General features: G+C 43.1%; 1 protein-coding gene across 1 annotated transcript; it reads right to left on the bottom strand.

The window, feature by feature from the left end:
- Window positions 1-4,702: 4,702 nt before the first annotated feature.
- LOC133118301 (mitoferrin-2-like) lies at window positions 4,703-17,809 on the bottom strand. The gene is made up of 4 exons (XM_061228172.1): window positions 17,289-17,809; window positions 10,994-11,222; window positions 7,550-7,606; window positions 4,703-7,035 (listed from the first exon to the last, which is right to left on the bottom strand). Exons 1-4 carry the CDS (start codon window positions 17,628-17,630, stop codon window positions 6,515-6,517), a joined length of 1,149 nt encoding a protein of 382 aa, XP_061084156.1. The 5' UTR covers window positions 17,631-17,809; the 3' UTR covers window positions 4,703-6,514.
- Between the last annotated feature and the right edge of the window lie 6,680 nt (window positions 17,810-24,489).

The raw sequence follows: 24,489 nt of genomic DNA, 5'->3' as shown, positions 1-24,489 counted from the left end.
TTATTGATATTGTACTAACCTGGGGTAGAGCACGTTTTTGCCCTCTTTTGACAGTTGATAGCAGGTCACAAAATACTAGTAGTGAACCCCAGAGATATGTATGTTCTGAGAACCAGTCATTCCTGATTAGTCAGTAAAAAAGATATTTGAAATAAATGTTGAGTCAAGTAGTAGTCAAGGTAGTCTGCCAGTCAAGGTTGTCTGAGCCACATTTTCTTTCTTTTCTTTGGTACCCTGTCCCACCCCCACAGGACTTCTCATCTGGCTGTTGGTCCCACAATCACAGGTGCACGCACCATACATGCCTGTGACCTGGGGCTTGAGTTTCCAAAACACAAAATCCTGCAGGGTGTGGTGTCAGTCACTCCTGGCGTGTTTGCACAGAGCTTGGTGTTTTTATTATTTTTCTACACCCACTGACTGAGTGGACAGCAGTATTAATGTGCTGTCGATTTGGTGGGTGCCTGTGTGAGAGGGTATTTGGGGTGACCTTGGAATATTGCAAGCTTAGGCTGGCCTTACCCACACATACACACAAAACTAATCATAGCTGTCCAAACAGAACAAGGCATGTCTTGTTATTTGTGATAAGGATAAAATATATGATGTCTCGGTTTGCACACCATTTTTAACCCATGTTTATTTATGCTACACGAGGCAGTGGGGGCTGTGAAAGCAGGGAGACCCAGGAACTCCTATTCTGATTCTACAGATAAATGTATTTTAAAACAAGTCACTCAAGACCGCGTTAGGCCGCACGGTGATGCATTAAAAAGGAGTTGTTGGTTTTCAGAAGGGAGCAGAATTTTGCTGGGCTTAAAGCTGGAGATTATCTTGCAGATGACGCACAGGCCCCCCTGTTTTCTGTTCAGACAGTTTATTTGCGCGAGTCTTGCTGAGATAAGAGCGGGGAGGCCACTAATGTAGTTGGGGAGCCCCACTCTGTCATGCATTATTTAGACAGAGAGGTTCTGGAAGCTTCCATGGGCTGTAATGTGGATGGCGGGATTCCGCATCCTGATCTTTGGGCTTGCTGGCCCTGCCTCGGCCTCCTTACCAAGGGGACGGTGTGTCTGGGGTTAACATATACAGAGGAACGGGGCGCCATACTGTCTCTCTCCCCCAGCAAGGGTCTGAGTGGGCAGGCGGACATGATCGAAGGCCCTGTCGAGGGAAAGACAGTGAGGCACCCATCAACCACCGGATAAAATCCAGCAGACCCTCTGCTTCGGCTACCAAAAGATGTCAGCGCCAAAGGTTGTGCTAACAATGACAAATTACGACATTATTTTTCACTGAACGGGGCCCAGAAATGCCTCGGTCACCAAAATTCTGTTGCCTTTTCATTCTCCACCTCTGGCAGATAGATTTTTTTTTTTTTTTTCTTCAGAGAGTTCCAGCCAAACACCCCCCACCCGCTACCCCAAGTGTTTCAGTGCAGGTCTTGCAGTGCGAGTCTTCCCTGTCAGAATGTACTATCTCCAAGGCCAGCCCGTTGCCTGTATTTGGAGCACTCCGTACAACAGTAGGATAGTTCGCTTCTCCCCCGCCACAAAAGCCGCCGCGAGACAAAATTATGCCAAGAAAAACAAACGAACATGGGGGCCCGTGACCCCTCCGCAGGACTTTTGTTTGGCCAGAACGGGGCACAGGTGTGCCCTGCCGAAGACTCTCCCCTTTCCCGGGATTGATTCTTTTAAGACTTCTTGTATTCCTGGTGGTGGTGGGGGGTCGGGGTAAAGGGAGAGGGGGTACCTGTCAGGGAAAAGCAGGCTTTGAAAGGAGAGATAAGCAGAAACGAGAGGTGTTGGCCGCCGGGAATGAAAACAAAGGTGGGGAGGGCGTGGTGAATGGGGATTGAAGGTAAATATGTCAGGCACTGCTCTGTGCCTGCAGGCCTGTCAAAACTATGTGTCAGCTCTTCTGATTAATAGACAGAAGCTGTATTGAGGAGAACTACACTGGGTCTTTTTTTGCCTCACAGTGAAAATTAAGAGAAATTTCCAAGGCTGAGAGAGCACTGAGTGATGGACAGGTGTGCTGGCTCTGTACATAACAACAAAGTTCCCTGACCCTGATTGGGTGTTGAATTACGCAAGGCTGGTGAAGCCATTCGATGAGTTAATAACCCTTAATGTTATTTACAGTAAAGCTCAAATGATGTACACCTTAACAACAATCTGACATGCATTTCATCCATTTCACTCTCTTGATACAAAGCTCATATTAAGTTTGTGTTATATTGTTGCCATTGAGTGACTGGGCCTACCTTATGTCCTGTTCATATTGAAATGTATTGCACGTATAACTTGTTTTTAGATGGATCTACAATAAATATGACAGGCTACCAGCAGTTGATTTTATTTCTGATGCCGTCATCTTTCACCCTAAAAAAAATCATTAATCTTGTGACAGACATGCAACATTGATGGATGTAGAAGCAGAATGACCATCAGACAAAAGAGAAGCATATGGGCATGTTTTACAGCTATAAAATGATTCCTTGCTTTGTATTTAGTGATATTCCATGATGTATCCTGAAGTAAGCAGATATCATTTTGTGGAATATATTCTGGCGGATGGTGCAGTGGGTAGCACTGCCGCCTCACAGCAAGGAGGTTGTGGGTTCGAATCCCCGTCGGCCGGGGCCTCTCTGTGCGGAGTTTGCATGTTCTCCCTGTGTCTGCGTGGGTTTCCTCCCACAGTCCAAAGACATGCAGGTTAGGCCGATTGGAGAGTCTAAATTGCCCGTAGGTGTGAGTGTGTGAGTGAATGGTGCGTGTGCCCTGTCCGGTGACTTGTCCAGGGTGTATTCCTGCCTTTCGCCCAATGTATGCTGGGATAGGCTCCAGCCCCCCTGCGACCCTGATCAGGATAAGCGGGTTCAGATAATGGATGGATGGATGGATGGATGGAATATATTCTTAGTTCAGTTAAAGATTAATCAGGGATAAATATTCCATCCATAGATCCATTATCTAACCTGCTTATTCCTGGTCAGGTTCACAGGGAGTGCCGGAGCCTTTTCCAGCATGCTTTGGGTGAGAGGCTGTAATACACCATGAACAAGCATCCAATCCATTATGGTGGCCACACACCATTCACTCACACACTCTTACATAGGAGCAAAATCAAGCAGTCTGTCAAGACTCCTGGGCTCTGGAACCACTATTTTCACACACCTGCATTCAACTATGTGTCAACAGTCTCATTATTTTAAACCTGCAAAAAACAAACTGCAAGAAAATGAACAATGGTATTGGATGGAGCTGTCTCTCAGGCACACACCCTCACTCAGTCACATGGAAAGTTAATTAACACCTTCTTGAACAAACGTCTGGCTGACAGGACAGGGGTGGGAGAAACCACAGCAGACAGGAACAGAAGCGTTCCTATTCTGGCGACTGAATGGCAGTGTCACCTACAGAGTGGTGCCACCTACAGAAAGCACACATGCACTTTGTTGTTGCCTTCCCAGTGGTACATTTTAAAGTGAAAATCCCAAGGTGAGAGTACCTTAAAACTGGCAAGCAGTGGTGGAAAATCCAGTTTCAGAAAGTGAAAGTTTGTTCCAACTGCCTGGATTTGTTCATTAAGAGAATTCTTCATTCAGGAGGTAGAACTAATTCGTAAAATCAGCTGGCTGAGTTAAGGGGTGGAAGAAACTTTCTGATGGACTTTTCACCTTCGCTGGCAAGTGATGCTGCTCTTACTACAGCTCAAACTGGCTGGCGACAGACAGAAATACACACCGGTTGGGTCTGTTAGGAGCACCACAAATAAATCAGTCCTGTCCAGGTGTTGTCTGACTGTCCCATACCCCTCCCCTGCCCACCCTGCACTGTGTACAGGGGTCTCTCCATGACCCATACACATCACGGTGTTTACCCACGGAACCCTTTCATCCACGTGTGTGTTTGGGGAAGTGTGGGGGGCAGAGGCAGGTGCTGAGTCGAGGCCAGAGGTCTAGACTTCACACAGTTGTGGACAGCAGAGATCAGGGTTAAGGGGGGAGGTCACATGCATCTGCTACCCCAGGGGTTAGCCTCCGGCAGGTAACCAGTGCGTTCTACTCTCATTTGGGATAGTTCCAGTAAAGGTCACGGCTGCACCTGCGTTGCAGACTAAACATTCTGCCTAGAGAAAGAAGCAGGGGTGCACAACCTTTCCTGCAAGGCTTGCGTTTGATTTTTTTCTAACCAATACATCAGGCTGGACCACATCTGCAGCTCATGACAAATCAAAAATGTCAAATGAAATGAGTAAATGGGCTGAACAGTCAAGAGGAGAAGTTTTGAAATTCTGATAGGAATCAGACCTGGTTGCGTGCTTGTTGAAACCTTCTGTGGTCACATTAAGGACACGTGCATATGTACACTCAGTGGCCACTCCATTAGGTACACCTGTCTGTTAATGCAAACCGCCTGCTCCTCCAAACAGCCAATCACATGGCTGCAGCACAATATACAAAGCATGTAGGTACGATGATGAGGATGATGTTGGACAAAACATTGAATGGGCAAGATGTGGTACTGGAAGAAAGTCACACGGACAGGTGAGTATTAACCTGTACCAAAGTGATGGAATGAGGAAAGTGTGGTGATAAATACAAATATATAAAATAGTACCCTTTAAAGCTCCAGGCAGCATGCTCTAATGTTCGAAGGTTTGCATTCAGGCAAAATGAAGACGTGAGACTGTCCCAGCTTGAGCAAGCAGCTTTCACAAAATTACAGCTCATTTTATTGACAGCTGACAAGGGTTTAAGGGCAGTCAGACAAAAATCAGTATGAGCAAGTCCATTCATAAATCAACAATAATGTGGTTCAGTACCTGGCATGGAAAAGCCACACAAATTTCAAATGTCTGATGACATTAACGATGACTGTAGCCTCTACACCCAAAGATACTAACCTTATAACCTGATGCTCACAAGTCATAAACGAAATTGAAGCTAAAAACAGCAAGGCCTTTGACCAGTTTTTAGGTCTTGTGCCCCTCTGGGTTCCCAACTTTGTTCTACCTCCACTGGCAGATAAACATCCACAGAATCCATATTTGGTCTGGTCTGACAGCAGTACTGCCATGCATCAGCTGCATCTGGCCCAACATTTGCAGTGAATAACATTCTCTGACTTTCCTCATTCAATACTTCACACACAAAGTGTAACTTCACCATAAATTTGAGGTTAGTGTATTTGAAAAAAAAAAAAAAAATCGAATTGTAGTAGTCCAGATATCTCTCGCCACTTCGTACATCTCAAACATGCCTTTGCTATGTTGAGGACAGGCGTGGTTGCTTCACCTGGCTGTCCAATGATGCACAATGCAGCACACATGGATACGTAGAAAATTAGGTTTGCTGTAATCGGCCATATTTTTCATTATACTAGTGATGAATTTACCATCAAAACTGGATTTTTCGATGACATTCACCTTTACATCATCACATTATGTTATGTTGACCTTGCTCGGTTCTACCTTGCATACTGTGAGAGAAGAAAAAAAAAAAGTTTAAAAAAAAAGTAACAAAATAAAATGGCTTTGTGAAATTAAGTATCTGTGCAGCTGACACTATGGTCAGACAAGGCATTGTGTCTGTAATACTAATGTAAGCTCAAGCAAGCAATGGCTGTCATTCGACTCCACTGCTCTCCTGTCAGTAGTGTTGTCAGAGAGCTGTCCTGCCTGACTGGGTGTGATTACAGGTCATTTCCGTGTAGCGTTGCAGTATAACACTATATCCTACTTTGGCTATTCAGCAAATGAAGTTAACAGAATCTTGTGTTACAGAAGATATGAAGTATAATACACATACAATTTATGTCTCTTTCCTACTGTCCTCAGTAGTGCCATTGTGTAACAAGTTGAATTCCAAACAATCCAATAAATTAAGTGATATGCCCATATCTTTTATAAAAAATTTCAATTTTAATTTTAAAAGAGGAACCAAAAACCCGTTCACAACTGCATATTTAACCTCTTAAGTGCAACATAATTCCTGATTTAGAATGTAAATGGCAAGAACAACATGTATGCCTCTCTCCTGAAACCTCTCAGCAGCGAGGAACTCTAAAGCTCAGAAAGTGATCGGTTCCCTAACACTTAACTGCCGTATTACACTCCATTTATACATTTCTCTGAGAGAGCTTCGATCTGCCAGAGAATCACAGTGCCTCTGGTTGGCAGCCAGGGGAAACCCTACATACAATCTTTTACAGTTGACTTTGGAGAAAAAAAGTGCAAAGGCTGATGATGCCTCAAGCGAAATGTAAAAAAATATTGCAATTAAATATCTTTCTCCATTTGCTTAATCGTGTACGGAGCTCTCTCATATCGAATTTGTCTGAGAACAAGGGATAAGGAAGGATTTTGAGGACTTGTGCGTTTAGTCGATTATTGTGTTCAATCCTGAATGGCGTCTCGGTTGCCTCGGTTACCGTAGGGCAGCCTCTCCACGGCAGCCGGGACGCCTACAGCAGGGCGGGGCCGGGGTGTGGGGCAGGGGGAGGAGCTATTTCTCCCTGCGCTTGGCGTGCTGGCGAGTGGTGATGGCGTACTTGAAGAACTCGTAGATGGACCAGCTGATGGCGGTCGAGGGCATCTGGTAGATGATGCGCGCCTGGACGCCCTTGAAGTAGGCGGGCAGGCCGCCCAGCCTGTAGACCGTCCGGAAGGCGTGGGTCAGGCCGGAGATGTTCCCGCCGGAGTTGAGCGAGTGCAGCGCCAGGGACTCCTGCGTGTTGAGGAGCGTCTTGCACACGTCCAGCGGGGTGGTCGCGGCCGCTGCGATGGCCCCCGCCAGGGCCCCCGAAACCACGTGCGAGGACGGGTTGTACTGTCTGTGGGGGTTGAGCGTCTCCTGCAGGTACTCGTAGGTCATAAAGTGCAGCGCCTGGAAGGGCACGTTCATGGTGAGCTGGGTGGTGTAGCTGCGGTAGAAGGCCCCCGTGCCCTCCTTGCGCCAGATGGCGCGGATACAGTCTAAAACGCTGTGGTACGGGGAGTTGTACATCTGCATCCTCTGCTTCACCACTGGCCCCGGGGGTTTTCACCAACAGGGGAAGAAGAAGCAAAGGTATGAATGAATGAACGAACGACCCCAACAAAAGGACAAGGCCCAAACAGAACGCCTGTACACAGCTGGAGCATGTGTGCCGCTGCAGAAACGTGTGCCGCTGCAGGGGGCTAGAGGTTAATGCTGACACCCCTGTAGGCTCAAAGGAACCTTGTAGCCACCACACAGACAGGCTCCGGGCCCTGACCCCTGACCTTAAGCGGGGTGCAGATGTACCTGTTCTAGCAGTAGGAAGGAGGGGGCTTTATGCTTTGTAGTTTGCTGCTTGAATACTTGGAATTCTTAATGTCAATTCACACATTTTATGTACAGCTTCTATTACACATTGCTCAAAAAATTACTCTGCATAACTAATAATAATTTAATGACTCTGCGTAACTAATAATAATTTAAGATAAGTGTGTGCAGACTCACAGTAAAATCTCTCCAGCATGTCTTTGCACATTAAGACAATGTTCAAACTGGTTTTACCTTCAGCTGGGTTCATGACGCTGTCGTGAAGCAACGTGGCCACGCACCCGGCCGTCCCTGCAAAGTAAACTCAGAGGTGAGAACACGAGGGGACACGCGCGTGCCCGGGGACCGCGGGGCCACAGCACCCGTGTGGGGCCCATTTATCCATGTTTCTCAGGATTACCTACAAAGCTGAACGCCTGCAGTGGTTAGGAGTGGTGGAAGACGTGTGCATGACTACTGAAGAGGTGGTGGCGAATGGGGACACCATAGGCAACATGTTTAGCATTACTGTTACTTCAGAGGACCAAATATATGGTTGGGAAATGCAGGACTAGAGTGAATGTGTGTTTCTGGGGCTTATTTCGGCGTTTCTCGAGTGCAAGTTTTTGTCATGGTCACCTGATTGCAGTAATGTGCATCTCAGCCCATGCAATGCCAGAATGTTTTTAAGGGGGTGGGGCAATTTATAAATACCGAAACATTTGCAACGATCAGAAGCAGGAGCACTTCCTGACATAGGAATGGGATGCAGTGAAGCTGCATGGTACAGGGGCGGGAAGACCAACTGAACGTCTCCTCTAAGAAAGCAGCGCCCCCTAGTGGATATTACCTGCCAGTGTCAGAGCTTACTTACCCAGGCTCCCCCTCACCTGGAACAGGGGGAAAAACAGGAGAGAAAGACAAAGCTGCACATGGAGCATCAGTCTAACCAGTGAATAGTGCTAGGGAAGACCACAGCACCATGGGCCTCATCCCTGGCCCTGAAAACCCAGTGTATTCTGGTTTTAGCTCAAGCTCTACTTTCCTGAAGTATTAGAAAATTAGAAACCAATGTTACAACAAATGAATTACATTACATATTAATTAAGGACTTCAGTCAGTTCAATTCTCAGATAATGATTCCTTTCAGAAGAGGTTGCATTTTGTATGGCTGAATTCATTCCCATGCCTGTAACTGAGTCCTAATGTTGTCCTGATCATTCAAAATATTTTTAGCATTAAATTCCGTGCAAAATTATAATTTAGCTCAGGTGGTAAGAGCAGTTGTCTGGCAGTCGGAAGGTTGCCGGTTCAATCCTGCCCTGGGTGTCGGAGTGTCCCTGAGCAAGACACCTAACCCTCAAATGCTCCTGACGAGCGTGTGTGTGTGAATGGGTGAATGAGAAGCATCAATTGTACAGCGCTTTGGATAAAGGTGCTACATAAATGCCAACCATTTACAATAACCTTACTCATGAAATTGGTTGGAGAAAAATCTGCATTAGGAGTACTGAAGGACCAGGGTTGAGAACCATGGCACATCACAACCGAGGTCTTCCCTAGACCTCCCTGCGTCTGCCCCATCACTCCGTCCAGGACTTTGTGCTGATGTCACAGTACAGGGACACACACCATTTCAGGAGCTCAGTAAACAGCACAACCCTAGATCCTTTACAGAGGGACACAGAAACCCATCTCATGCAGTGTGAAAGACACAAATTAACTCAACTTCCCGCATGTTACTCAGACCAAAACAAAAACAAGGAAGACGCTGAATCGGAGTGCACTTTGTAGAGCAAGCCAGGAGAGGGTGCAAAACCTCAAAAGAGTTTCTGCTCTCTCAGCGCTACCTTGTAAGGGCATCAGGAGGAGCAGCAAGCGCAGTATCAAATTTCTTCAAGAAGACAGCATAACCATGTAACCATAAAAAGAAGGGTAGGTAAACCGAGAGCATTGAACGCCTGCCATTATCTGCTGTGGAAGTACTGGTCAACAAGACCAAAACATCATACGATAGCTTTCATATTATCGTATGGTGTTTGCCAGTACTTGCAGCAATAATAAATTTCACTATTTTTATGACGGAAATGAACACTGAGCAGTGTGAAATCTTGAATGACATAAAAAAATTTGGTAGCTTATGAAACGTAATAAGCTTAATGTGCAACTTGCAAATGTTAGGCTTCTTTACAAAATATTCCAAAAAATACAAAATAAAAAAAGCTTCTAGGTTTGGAATAAAATGGAAAAAATACTTCCAGTTAGTGCAATAAATCTAAACCACAATTAACTCGTGTTTTTAAGTTGCCATATGGCCCATTTACAAAAACCAGTCCTATCTAATAGGGGTCCATATGACATGCAGGGCCTAGAAGCTTCCATGTGACTTGAAAAACATGATGACTAGAAAATAAAGAAAATTGTTATTATGTGTATAAAACATTCAATAATCCTTGACAGGGTTTATCGCAGAGCACAACTTCCAGGTATTCCTTCATTAAAGGGCAGCGGTGCCACTTGTCTCCAGCGTGTTTCCAAACTTCTCTGTATGTGTAGTTTGCAACATAGTTTTTTCTGAAATGGTATGAGTTTCATTCATAAGACACAATTCACCTTAAGTTTACATATTAAACACATTATCTAAATTAAATGCAAAGTTTTCTGCATTTAACTTTAACTTTAAAATAGATCCTGAGCGTCCTGTACAACCAGTTTGAAAGCAGGAAGACACTGATCCCATCTTTTAATGAATGAAGGACTGAACAGGCTTGTGTGTGTTATGCAGCTCTTCTTTATCCACAGCTAAATCTCCAGGGAGGAAGTAATTAGTGTCAAAAGCATGCCAGGACGGACAAACCAAATGCTAAAATTCCATCAGCTATACAAGGTGATACAGGCATCCTCTGAGTAGGGAGAGACCTACCCAAACGGACAATCACAAGAAGGCCCAAACACTTTTCTCAAGAGCATGCCAGAGACTATGGTGGCACGTGTCATGCACTTCGCTTCCACAGAACGAAGCAAAGCATGCTTTCCCTGCTGCAGTTCCTCGGAGTTGTTTTGTGTTGTTTGTTTGAAAACAAAGTATTACGTGTTTGTTTGCACATACGGCCCCTCCCGTCTCATTTGAGGAAAAAGCCCAAATAAAACAAAGAGAGGTGTGGTTCTGGGGCGAGGACTTGTCATCCGCTTATTTTCCCAGCAGGAAACCATTGGGCTCAACCGAGAAATCTTTACTTGACCGCCTTGCACACAATTTCACTGACCTAGTCTGACCCCATTTCTCAGGAAGCTCCATCACGTGTTCTCTTTTCTGTTTGAGATGAATGGCTCGGATGAATTCTTAGAAGATACCGGAGGCCTTTAAGACCCCCTGGGTCTTAGAACATCTCTGTCAGTAGCAAAGAACACTGTGAGTACTAGTCCCTCAAATTAATTCTCTCACCCTAAATGTCTTGCTCATACCTACATGTAACCATGTTCATCTGAGGCCATGTAGTCCAATATGCATTTGGGCATGAAAGGGCAGAAACATGCACAAATACATGCTGGTGTTTGTGTGTACGTTTTTCCTCTCCATGTTGGTGTGTTCATGCATCAGAGAATGGATGCATGCGTGCCCATGCCACACGTTAGTGCCTGTGTGGATGTATGCGTGTGTGTGTGTGTGTGCGTGTTCCTGTAAGGGGGCAGTGGTACCGTTGGCTACATGGCTGTTGCCTCCTGCGTAGATGGCATTGTTCAGTGTCTTTTTAAGCTTCTCGTAGCAGGCGAAGTAGAGCGCGTGTGCCGGCCCCGCGCCCACCGCAGTAACGTTCAGACCGCGAATGGGCCGCCAAACACCCTCAGTCCTCACAATGCGCCGCAGCGCCTCCATCACGTTACTGTAGCGTGCCGCGGGCTCTGGCTGCAAGCTCTGCATCCGTGTCTGAGAGAGGAGGGGAGGGGGGGGAGAGAGAGAGAGAGAGAGAGAGAGAGAGAGAGAGAGAGGGGGAGGGGGAGAGAGAGGGGAGGGGGGGGAGAGAGGGGGAGAGGGAGAGAGGGCGAGAGAGAGGGGCAAAGAGAGAGGGGTAAAGGGAGAGAGAGGGGGGAAAGGAAGAGAGGGGGAGAGGGGCAGAGAGAGAGAGAGAGAGAGAGAGAGAGAGAGAGAGGAGGGGAGGGGGGAGAGAGAGAGAGAGAGAGAGAGAGAGAGAGAGAGAGAGAGAGAGAGAGAGAGAGAGAGAGAGAGAGAGAGAGAGAGAGAGAGAGAGAGAGAGAGAGAGAGAGAGAGAGAGAGAGAGAGAGAGAGAGGGTCAAACCATCAATAATTGCAAGTAGTCTGGTCATGCCTGATTTGACATGCAAATAACACCAGTCGGCCAACACACAAACAGAATACACTGGGAAAAAAAGAAGCAAAAGCAATGTGGCTCCATTTTGGACATGCTGTTAGCCGGACCACAATCAGGAGCCATTCTTTAGTCATCTTGACCAAGAAGTGCAGTGTACTACATCCCAGTTAAGGCTTACAGCTGCAGCAATTACACTGTGCAAAAGTGGCAAAATGACCACCTTCTCAAACTGGCCAATCAGAGAAAAAACCATGGGCCACAAAAGGCAATGTCCTTTCTCGGTCTTACTCCATTAATTTAACACTGTCCAGTAGATTATGATCAATAGTCTACTCAAATTAATTAGCATTAGGCCTAGGACTAATAAACACCCCACCCCCCCTGTGACACTACCTCCCCAAATCAGATGTACAAGTTGAGCAACTGGGTGTTATAGTCACTGGAGTCATGAATTCCAGCAAGGGCCTCCCAGTGCCGTTCCTTCAGAGCTCTAAACTAAACCACCGCACAGAAAACCAAGCAGAGAGCAGTCCAGAGTCCACGTTATCCGCTGGCTGCTCATGAACAGCGGACGAACCTGACATTTTAACAATGCAGTGCCTGCCTGTGGAGAAGAGGCCTTGTGTAATCACAGACATTCTTGAATGCACTGCATGGGATAGCGACCTGAGTGTTTCCAGTCTGTCTCTGAATGATTCACAAATACAGCCAGAGGAAATGTGCAAGTGAGCATGACTTTGCATGGGGGAAATTTCCACACTTCTACAGTGAAGGCGATTCATTTAGGGCAGCTTAGATAAACGTGACTCTAAGCAACTGCGAATACCACACATGGCAGCACGGATACAGATGAACCAAAATAAACCCACACAAACAGGTCAAAACTGCCAAATCACCCCTGTGCACAGTCACACCGGAAGAGAATACACTGCAACAACTGCACAGCCATCAGCTTGATCAGACTACACAGCAGAGCTTGATCAGACTGCATTCTCCCACTGTGTTAATCGCAACAGGAGAATGAGTGTAGCAGTAGATAATTAAGACAGCCTTGGAGTGAATAGAGCAACATACTAAATATAAAGGGGAATTTGGCTTTTAAGATATAGCTTTTTACTGCAGGCCAGATTCCAATTTCTCACCAAGGTCTATATGGGCCGTTTTCCATTTCTATTTAAACAACCACGTGTGCTGCACTGTGACCATGTCACATAGTTATCTATCCTGGAGTGCTATTCCGTGACTTCCCCCTTCTGAGCCCGAGCGGGGTTGCCTTCCTTTTGTATTTCATATGGGTTTATATGGGTGAAAGCAAGAGAGCGTTGACAGCAAGGCATAACAGCCAGGAAACCAACCCTTGACTGGAATGGGGGAAATTCTATATGGGTTAGCCATCTTACAGCCTCCTGATGATTAGGCATGTTTGAAGACTCAAGACAAGAATCTGCATAGGTCATCGGTTAAGTAACAAAAGCAAAAAAAGGGGGGGGGGGGGGGCTTTGCCAACATGACTGGGACCTGCAAGGTCAGTGGTTCGATCCCTGGTGTAACCACAATAAGATCCGCACAGCCCTTGGGCCCTTGAGCAAGGCTCTTAACTCCGTATTGCTCCAGGGGAGGATTGTCTCCTGCTCAACTGTAAGTCGCTTTGGATAAAAGCGTCAGCCAAATGACATGTAATGCAATGTAATGCAACTCCACCAACCACAACATGAAGTCTAACCTTTATGATATCCAGTGATGGGGGGTCATGGTTACAGCCATGCCATTTATCATTTAGTGAACTTGGAAGAGGAGTTGCTTTTTCAACCTTCTTGTTTTTTTTTTGTGTTTTCCACTTTTTTATTTTCTTAGAGTTAGAGTTGCAAAACTGGAGAGTCAATGCCAAGACCTTTGGGCCAAGCAGAAAGGCCAACATTTTGGATACTAATTTCAATGTTTTTATGGGTAGGGTTCGAAAAGAAAGGATGCAATGATATATTAATATGCTTACCCAGTTTCCTGGGTTTTACTGCCTCGTGGCACCATCTTAGGTGCTTCTTTAAGAGATTCCGGTTGTGTACAAACACTGTGTATGCCTAACAGCTGTGGGAGGCATGAATGGCCTAAATAAATAACTACATCAGTCACTTTGTTCTGACAAAGACAGCTGACAGCACTGCAACAAAACATCCCACATGGAATCAAGACGCCTTTATAAAAACACAAAAAGAGAAAAGGAAACACATGCAGGCATTTAGCGGATTTATCTAGGTTTATCTAGACTTGAACAGCTTATATTTTGTTCTCCCACATAATCCATTTATACAGCCGTGTTAAGCAGTGTGTAGGGAGAAACAATGATGTTCAGGACAAATACATTTTTGCTAATTTGGCTGCATGCTGAATTCCGCTCTGTACCTGAAAATAATAGTATATTTTATATTTATTTTAAAAATGTCATTCCATATACATTTAATCATTTAATTTTGGCACGTCTAGTCCTCCATACCATCTAATCCATCTTAAACTTTATATGCAGTAAATCCCACGTTATCACAGTGGAAACCATGTTGAATTCCGTACTAAAGACTGAAGGCACGCTACAATAGACCCAATACACTGCTGCATGTTGGGAAACCTGAGGGAAATTATACGTTATATATTTGCGTTGGTTGGCTCTTCCATTGAGCCTTATGGAATTAGGCTTTTAAAAGCAGTTTGCATTTAAAATCTACCTCACTAGCTAGCTGATTGGCTGATATGGGACATTACACATGACATCTCACTGGCAAGCTAACTATATGCAAATACCGTGTTGAAGGCAGACAACGGTCGTCTCCTTAAGATTTGACTGATGAAATGGATTTCAGACAGCAGAATTATCATTGAAATGGAAAACAATTATGCTAATTATACTATACAAATCATGCAGCATTATGTATACTAGCTATATAAACTCAGTTCAACCAAGAATTCATTATCAATTTATAAGTATACGCATATAAGAATGGGAGTTTCTTTACTTTAGTAAGCTATTATTTAATGCAAGTTCTCAGCAATTAGTTTTATTTTAAGTATTAACTTAACCTCCCAGTGTTAAAACTAAGGAAATGAATCACAAAAAACTATGTTTTAAGTGAAATATTTGCATTTGCTGAAAGCCTAAAAATAAATTTTAATTGATCAGCCCTAATGCTAACATCAGCCTGCTGATGGTATCAAGCATCAAGGTATCAGCACAGATCTTTGACAACATGCTACAGCCCTGTAGTTTACTTCAACTTGTGCAGAACAAGACATTAACGCAGCATATTTTGATAAATTCAACAAATACAATATTAATTGTATACATTACAAATATTATCACATGTATTCCTACAGTGAGAACCAAAGTGGGTGACACTATCACAGAATGACTGAATGCACAGTAGCCATGACTTTAATTAAATTACTCTTGGACAAATATTAATAATGTGTGAGGTCCACATACATACATACTGTAGGCTATACATTTGCTTCTACACTTTTATCCAGAATGACATACCGTAGGCTTATATGAATGAGATCATAGGAATATACACGGTATACTCTACACACTTCAATGCAGGACATATCAATTAATCACGCTTGTTTCAAAATTGTATGCTACATACTAACAGTTTGTGGGCAAGCCATGTTGAAAGAGTGATACAAGATAAGTGATCCCAAATAGGACAGATACATACTTTAGAAAAGGGCAAAAAGTATACTACCTCTAACATTAATATGCAATATACTTTATAGTGCACTACTCTAAGATTATGAATTATTTGAGCAGTCTGAATTTTAAACAATCTGCCCAGTGGTGAGCACATGTTGTTAGACGTACAGTAGACATTATACACGGCTGTTACAGTTGTCAGATCTGTGCTCATACATTGAGAGAGCAGGCTGATGCGTTAGGGCTGATCAATGTAATTTCCTGTATTTTGAGGCTTCCAGCAAATGCAAACTTTTCACTTAAAACGCCGTTGTTTGTGATTAATATATCATTGTGCCATTGCGACCAGATACCGTAGCACGGTATGCAGAGGAAAAAACTTTTAATCTTTTAATGTACAGAACAAAATACTGTTTTCACAGGCAAACATGGTTGCTGCTACGTACACAAACTGTGAATAATGTGTAGCCTGTTTAGTACTTCTATCATAGTAATTCTACAGATTTGCTCGACAAATTGTTCTGCATTTAACTTCTAATCCCCAAATACCCATGCTACAGTAACAGTAAACACCAAAATACCAATTACTGCAAAAAGAGAAGTACAGTCCCCCTGTGCAACCGACAACAAAGAAACGTAAACGCGACCTATATTATCTCATGATCTGTAGACGTTTTGGTGCTGAAACTGGCCAATTCTGTATCTGTAGGTTTGGACTGCCAATTGAAAACAATACTGCGTTTGACACCTATGCTCCGAAAAAGCAATTTGTGTTTGCCACCCAATTAAACAGGCAGATGCAATAGTGTGTAGAATTGTGTAGCTAAAAGTTAAAAAGCAAACTAAACTGCACTGGGACATATTCTAATAATGGGCAGTCCTCGTCAGACAAGGCCATGACAACGGTCTAAAGTACAGAGACTAGCAATACATAGGCCTAGAGAGCAGGCAAGCAAGTCAAGCGGACTGCAGGCTCAAGGTTTCCCGTTTAATTGTAAGTCAGGCCCGACGTGCAACGATATTGAATTTAAAACAGCTGCCAAACCACCAGACTAACGTAATTGTGAGTGATATTTTACTTAATCTAAATTATCTTCCGTATGAATTACTTTCTCGCGTTAATATGCAACAAACACCTTGGAAACATGGGTGGTCGGGACAGTTAATAGACAGTTAAGCTACTCATGGAAGGCAACAAGCTAGCTGCAAGCCGTGCTTGCAATTGAGAGCAGCTCTCGTTAGCAACACTGTGGCCAGCTAGCCATTTTATGTATGAGTTGGGAATTGCAATAATAATGTAGCTAACCAAAAAACCCTGGAATGAACTGACTGACATTGTAACTTACTGCAGATCATGCAGTTGGGCCATCAACCTAACGTAAGCCAACTGGTTAACTACCGTTAACTTACGCCACCTGTTTCGTCTGTTTACGCGGTTATTGCACTGATAATGCGGTAAAGTTAAGTATCTAGCTAGCTATTACACTTAACATGTAAACTCTACAGAGATAATGTTGATTTGTTTTACCAACATTAACTACCTAGCTAAATGTTTAAAGTGGTTTGCCTAATTGGGTAGCTTCCGTTAATCCCGAAGTTACATGATGACGTGCTTTGCAAAGGCAATTGGTGGGCTGTCCAAGAAGCTCTCGTAAGACATACCCGTGAGATTCACTAAGAAAATAGGAATAGCTGTGGACTTACTATTAGCTTGCTATACATTAATTTGGCACGACAGTAGCTGGCTGCCTAGCTGGTTGTCGAACACGTATTTAACATTTACAAGCTAAGGCTGCTAGCTAATGTTATCAAACAAATCGATGCAAGACAGACCGGTTCGACCTTGCCACAGCGAGGCGGATGAACCACACAACTGTGGTTAGCGAGATGCTAGCATTGGATAGCTAGCCAGGTGGTGTCATGTTGATACATTCTTTCTTTTCAAATGGGTTTTATTCGTGGCATGAAATCCATCATTTACCTTGACACAGTCGATTGGAAACATTAAACAATGTTCCATGATTCCAGCGACAGCTCCCGCAAGCATGTAGGTACTAGTTGAAGCACCCTGAGGCAGACCTTCATAGTTCGGTTCGGGGACTTCGCGAGTCTCCACAAGGCCGTGCAGTTGAACAGCCTTAAAGTCCGATTCCCCTCCAATCATAGGAGGTAGGCCTCCAACAATTCCCTCCGAAATGCCACAAAATCTGCCACCACCGAGCCATCGAATTTCTGCACCGGCTGACGCTCCTGCAACTCCGCCGTCCCTGCCCGGGGTCTCTGCTGACATTCGCCGTCTGCTAACAAAACCCTCCGCTCCCATGAGGAACACAATTTAGTGTCTTTTTCGGTCAGTGTTGCTTTTTTTAAAATTATTTTTTTAAATAACTTTTGCTTATTTTTGTATGTCAATACCCACTCCAGGTGTTTTACGATTTTTTGTGCGTCTTCCTCCCGCTTACGGCTCTGGGAGGGCAGATATAGCACGATGAGCAAGGCCGCCTTTAGGCAGCCAAAGCAAGGTACCGCCCAGAAACGATTTGACCCCATCTGAACGGTCCAAATGGGAGGGCTCGACTTGACACTAGGGGAAAATCTCTTACACCATTCGGCAGGATATCTGTCAATCAAATACACATTTTGCATTTGGACTGGTATTTGTTATTTAATTCAGAAATATAACGTTGTATAACTTAATTTTGCATGCGAAATGGCACATATCTAATATAGCAAGTTTTAAGTTGAAGGTGATGATGTCTTATAACTAAAATGCACATAACACCAATGATATAAGTCGAATCCAAAGTCATTTTCATTGAAGGTAGCATAATTAGTTTCGCAGTACAGCGTGAAAAATAACTTTTGCGGTAGCAGCCTATGCTTATGGAGTTTCGTAATAGCAAGGTCACATATAAGACATGCATGAGCGCATTAACCTCATCGGGCCTATGCGAATGGTACAGGCCGGGGGACCGAGGATTCACATTCCCCCAGATTCCAGTGGTTAACGGAGGTATTGCAGCCCATTAAGCCTCGTGCCAGAAACCTAATTTCTCAATTGAAGTCCATCCAAAACTATGGATTTTACTATTTTACCTTGCTGCATATTCTGTGGTTCCAAAAAGCTCCGAAGTAAAACCATACAGTATATAATATACAGAGTTACGCCAATAGAAACAGATGGGGGAAAAAATCAACCACATAGGGCTGTGAAGTGTAATGGTTTCACTCATTGGACATGCTCAGTTGTGTCTGGTCTGTCTAATCACTTGCCGAATAATATAATACAGGCTCAATTAAACGCCTTGCTGAATTGCTGACAACCATTATAAACACCACTGCTTTCTATCCAGGTTTTCTGATGTTCCCCAGGTATTTACAGTGCCCTCTATAATGTTTGGGACAAAGACCCATCATTTATTTATTTGCCTCTGTACTGCACAATTTGAGATTTGTAAAAAAAAAATCACATGTGGTTAAAGTACACATTGTCAAATTTTGACCATGTAGAAATTACAGTAGTGTCTCTCTCTCTCAGGCAATGGTACAAAGGGAAATCCAGAAATTGTAATCACAAAGTTCAATCCGAATTTGAAAACGGCAAAACAAAAGATACAAATACAGGCCAATAAACAGAAACGCCAAAACAGAAAACAGCACAGAGTATTACACATCACCACTTGCTGGGTGTCTTTTCTGGTCATGCTCTGCCAGGCCTGTATTGCAGTCATCTTTAGCTTATGCTCATTTCGGGGGCTAGTCCCCTTCAGTTTTCTCTTCAGCCTATGAAAGGCATGCTCAATTGGGTTCAGATCGGGTGATTGACTTTGCCACTCAAGAATTGAACATTCTTTAGTTTTGAAAAACTCTTGAGCAATATTTTTGGCATCATTGTATTGCTGCAGAATGAACCGCCGGCCAATGAGTTGAGGTATTTACTTGAACTTAAGCAGATAGGCTGTGTCTATACACTTAAGAATTCAATTCAATTCCATTGACAGTTATATCATTAAGTGAGCAGTTCCTTTGGCAGTTCCTTCTCTCTTCCATACTTTGAGAGAAGGAACTGCTCATCACTCTGATATAAGCTAATCTTCATCTCATCTGTCCACAAGCCCTTTTTTCCAGAACTGTGGTTGCACTTTTAAGTGTTTCTTGGCAAATTGTAACCTGGCCATCCTAACCAGTGGTTTGCATCTTGAAGTGTAGCCTCTGTATTTCTGTTCATGAAGTCTTCTACGGACAGTGGTCATTGACAAATCCACACCTGACTCCTGAAAAGTGTTTCTGTCTGACAGGGGATTTTTCTTTATTATGGAGAGAATATTTCTGGCATCAGCTATGGAGGTCCTCCTTGGCCTGCCAGTCCATTTGTGATTAGTAAGGTCCCGGTGCTCTCTTTCGTCTTAATTATTTTTCCAAACAGTTGATTTTGGTAAGCCTCAGATTTGGCCGATGTCTCTAACCATTTTATTCTTGTTTATCAGTCTCATAATGGCTTCTTTGACTTTCATTGGCACAACTTTGGTCCTCATGTTGATAAACAGCAATAATAGTTTCCAAAGGTGATCGAAAGACTAGGTGCTGAGAGCTCTCCTATACCTGCATTAAGGAGGCAATTAAACACACCTCAGCAAAAAACCTAAGCAATTACAAGCACCTGTGAAGCCATGTGTCCCAAACATTATGGTGCCCTGGAATGGGGGGACTATGTATGTAACACCACTGTAATTTCTACATGGTGAAACCAAAATTTCCAAAATGCCCTTTAATAAAATCTGAGAATGTGAATTTTAAATGCATTATTAAATTACAGATTTACTTTATTTTGTAGTTAAGAACAACACTAGTCCATGCCAATTCATGTAACTTTATTGTAAAGTGACACCAACACAATAAATGCTACGAGTTGGCAATCATCAGGTCTCAAAGTTAAACTCTGTGACCCAACATCCTGTACTATCTTCCTATAGCGCAGTTTTTATGCACTTGCTTGAATGGCATTTAAAATAAATACTTAGTCTATTTCTTATACTGTACTATTGAGTAACATTTTGAGTCAGGAAGGATGTAGTTTTTCCCCCCAATTACCTGTGATACAGGGAATCAAATACATTAATTCATTTTATTATACTTACCTGATACTGAAATACTTTTGCGGTAGCAGCAACAGAAACACAGTGAATCTAAAAGGGATATTAATTTGTTTTTCATACTTGATACCTGATACTGAAATACTGTGAATAGACTCAATCCCAAGAATAGCTGTCCATTGGACCCCAGCTGGCAGAGGAAACAGGGGGAGGCCCAAGACAACCTGCAAAGAACAATGAGGCTGAACTGCAAGAGTATGGACAGAGCTGGGGCTCGGTGGAGAGAACAGCCAGAGACAGACAGATGTGGAAAACCTTTGTTGCTACGCTTTGCACCAGCCAGCAGCAGCGCAACAGGAATGAATGACTGAGCCAGTGTTAATTTCACACATCAAATTTACGAGTAATATGTTGATGTAATCATGAACATTTTACTATCTATGCTTGTACAAATCCATTCACAGCCCATTTGAGTACAGAAACACAACAGGTAAAAGTGACTGGTGTATGTGTGTCTATGTGTGTGAACTATGTGTGTGAACCATTGTGAACATGAATTGCAAATGAACACACTGTCATGCAGTGGCATATTGCAATGAGTGTGCTACTGTGTGTGCATGTAGCAGCAGCATTACAGTCAATATCAGCACAGTAGCGCTCTCTTGTGCCAGATCTGTTCAGATCAACAAAGTGCTATAGAAAATACAGTGGGGGCAATAATTATTTGATCCCTTGCTGATTTTGTAGGTTTGCCCACTTACAAAGAATGGAACTGTGTAGAATTTTAATCATAGGTACATTTTAACATTGAGAGACAGAATATCACAAAATCATCCACAATAACAACATCATATAAATTTCATATATTTTCCACATGAAATAAGTATTTGATCCATAGAACAATAGGACTTAATACTTGATGGAGAAACTTTTGTTGGCAAGCACAGAGGTCAGACGTTTGTTGTAGTTTTTCACCAGGTTTGCACAAATCTTGGGAGGGATTTTGGTCCACTCCTCTTTGCAGATGTTCTCCAAATCCTTAAGGTTCCGTGGCTGTCGCTTGGCAACTCGAAGCTTCAGCTCCCTCCACAGATTTTCGATGGGATTTAGGTCTGGAGACTGGCTAGGCCACTCCAGGACCTTAATATGCTTCTTTTTGAGCCACTCCTTTGTTGCCTTGGCCATATGTTTTGGGTCATTGTCATGTTGGAAGACCCATCCATGACCCATTTTCAGTGCTCTCACTGAGGGAAGGAGGTTGTCGGCCAAAATTTCCTGGTACATGGCCCCATTCATCCTCCCCTCGATATGGTGAAGTCGTCCTGTCCCATTAGCTGAGAAACACCCCCAAAGCATAAGGTTTCCACCTCCATGCTTCACAGTGGGGATGGTGTTCTTGGGGTTGTACTCAGCATTTCTCTTCCTCCAAACACGGTGAGTCGAGTTGATGCCAAATAGCTCTATTTTGGTCTCATCTGACCACATCACCTTCTCCCAAGTCTCCTCTGGATCATCCAGGTGTTCTTTGGCAAACTTCAGACGGGCCTGTACATCTGCCTTCAGCAGAGGAACCTTGCGCGTGCAGCAGGATTTTAATCCTTCACGGTGTAGTGTGTTACTGATGGTTCTCTTCATGACTGTGGTCCCAACTGCCTTCAGGTCATTAACAAGCTCCTCCTGTGTAGTACTGGGCTGATCCCTGACCTTTCTCATGATCATTGATATCCCACGAGGCGAGATCTTGCGTGGAGCCCCAGACCGAGGGAGATTGGCGGTGACTTTGTGTTTCTTCCATTTTCTAATTATTGCTCCAACAGTTGTTAACTTCTCACCAAGCTGCTTGCTTATTTTCTTGTAGCCCATCCCAGCCTTGTGCAGGTCTACAATTTTGTCCCTGGTGTCCTTAGGCAGCTCCTTTGTCTTGGCCATGGTGGAAACATTGGAATCTGATTGGTTCCATTCTTTGTAAGTGGGCAAACCTACAAAATCAGCAAGAGATCAAATAATTATTGCTCCCACTGTATATTGCTGTAATGAAAAAAATTGTACAGTGGCCCACAGAGCTCATGCGATTATTTACCACAGTCCATATCTCCATTACTGGTCTCGAAGTGGAAAATTATGATTTGTCAAAAGGACCTAATTGCGTTTCATTCTGGACCACTTTCAGTTAATATGATTTTGTCTATTTCACCAGTTAAAGTGGAGGAACGCAGTGTTGAGTTTCTGCCGACAAAGGGAATGGAGTATTAATTTTTGCTTACAAGAACAAATTTCCCTGGTCCTGATCAAATTAAGGTTGATTGTGTGATCAACAGATGAGCTTCTTAAAGGATAATCAAGCAACCGCAAGTGGAGTGTGACCCTTCTTCCCTGACCTAATGCTTTTTAACGCACTCTGGGAAAGGTGTAGCACACGCATGTCAGGAAATCCTAGAACGTTAATAGATGACTACTTCATTGATGTTCCACAGGGAAAATCTCACTCAATACAGAATTAAGGAGTTGAGTTTCACTGTATAAGCAAATTCAGAAAAACGTGCCTGCTTAGGTGTTTTTGCACAAACAAAGTTTATTATTGTCATTATTGTTATTACTATAACAAATTGTGCTATCTTCTCTGGCTTTCCCCATCCCTTTGGGCTGGTCTGAACTCAGCATCCAACATGTTATTTCTTGATGGGATGGGTATGCTACTTGCTGTGAATAGCCACCATACATTGTTGGAGCAGAAATCCAACATTAGATTTTAGGTGCCACCCATGATAAATACAGTATGTGCAAAAAATACTGTAAACTAAACATTATACAGTTATTGACATACATTTTATTTTCCAGCATGTGTAAAGTAGTGTGCTTTATTAATAATTGAAATTAATTAATGTTGAATAGTTTTGCAAACACACCTGGCAAAAGATGACAGCCAGTGTTTTCCTATAATTTGTGATAAGGTAAGGAAGAAAACATTTGGAGGGATTTTTGATCATTCCTCCATGCAGAAGTTTCATAATCATTGATATCCATAGGTTTGTGCTTATGGAATCCCTTCTTCAGTTCAGACCACAGCTTTTTTGATTGGATTTAAGTCTGGAGACTGAGATTGGTCATAGATGTTTTTGTTACCAATACCACACAGTATGTATGTTTGGAGTCATTATCCAGGACAATCTACCTATGGCTTGACTACATGTAATGTAATGTAATGTAATGATCGAGTCTTAGCTTCCTAGCAGAGACAACCAGTTTTCTGTTAAAATGTCCTGGTACATTGCTGAATTCATTGTGCCATTGATCTTCAATAGTGGCCCTGTACCACTGGCAGCAAAATATCTCAAAAACATCAATGACCCACCTCCATATTTGACAGTAGGTATGAGGTGCTTCTCCTTGTATGGATTCCATTTTTGCCGCCAAACATGTTGATGGTGTGTATGACAAAAATATAGAAATTTGGTATCATCGGACCATAGCACTCTCTTTCAGTTATAATTCCAATGAGGTTTGGCAAACTCCAGATGCTTGGTTTTGTTTATTGTGCCCAGTCTAGTGAAACAGGGAGTGAAGGATTGACATCAGATTAACTGAATTAAGTAACAGTTGACGTCAGAAGGACTGAATTAGGTAACATTTTCTTGACAATTTCACTTTGTTTGATTTTATTTTTGTTATGTTATGTAATTTTGACACCTATGGTTTTCAGAAAAAAAATGGATTACTAAATACTAAACATTGACACATGAGAGGAAATGCATTGGAATAAAAGTATATTGTTTTCCCATATATTTGAACATAACATATATGTTATAATTATATTATTATAATTATAATTATTATAATTATATTATATTATCATATAAACACTACATATAACACTACATATAATATTAGTGTCATTTTTATGCCAATTATTCTGGAGTCCACTGTATATACTGTAAATCAAGCAGTGGAAGCAATTTCCCAGCTGTTCCTACATGCGTGTGTCTTCTGTTGGATTACAGTGTCATCTAGTGCTCCACATTGAAACAACAGCTGAGCAAAGAAATTTCTCTTTCCGCACTAAAGAATATTTTGCCTTGGTTCTGGACTGAA

The sequence above is a fragment of the Conger conger genome, chromosome 18, assembly GCF_963514075.1.
Source record: "Conger conger chromosome 18, fConCon1.1, whole genome shotgun sequence".
Lineage (NCBI taxonomy): Eukaryota > Metazoa > Chordata > Actinopteri > Anguilliformes > Congridae > Conger > Conger conger.
The sequence above is the reverse complement of the archived record's forward strand: the minus strand, read 5'-3'. Positions and strand labels throughout refer to the sequence as shown.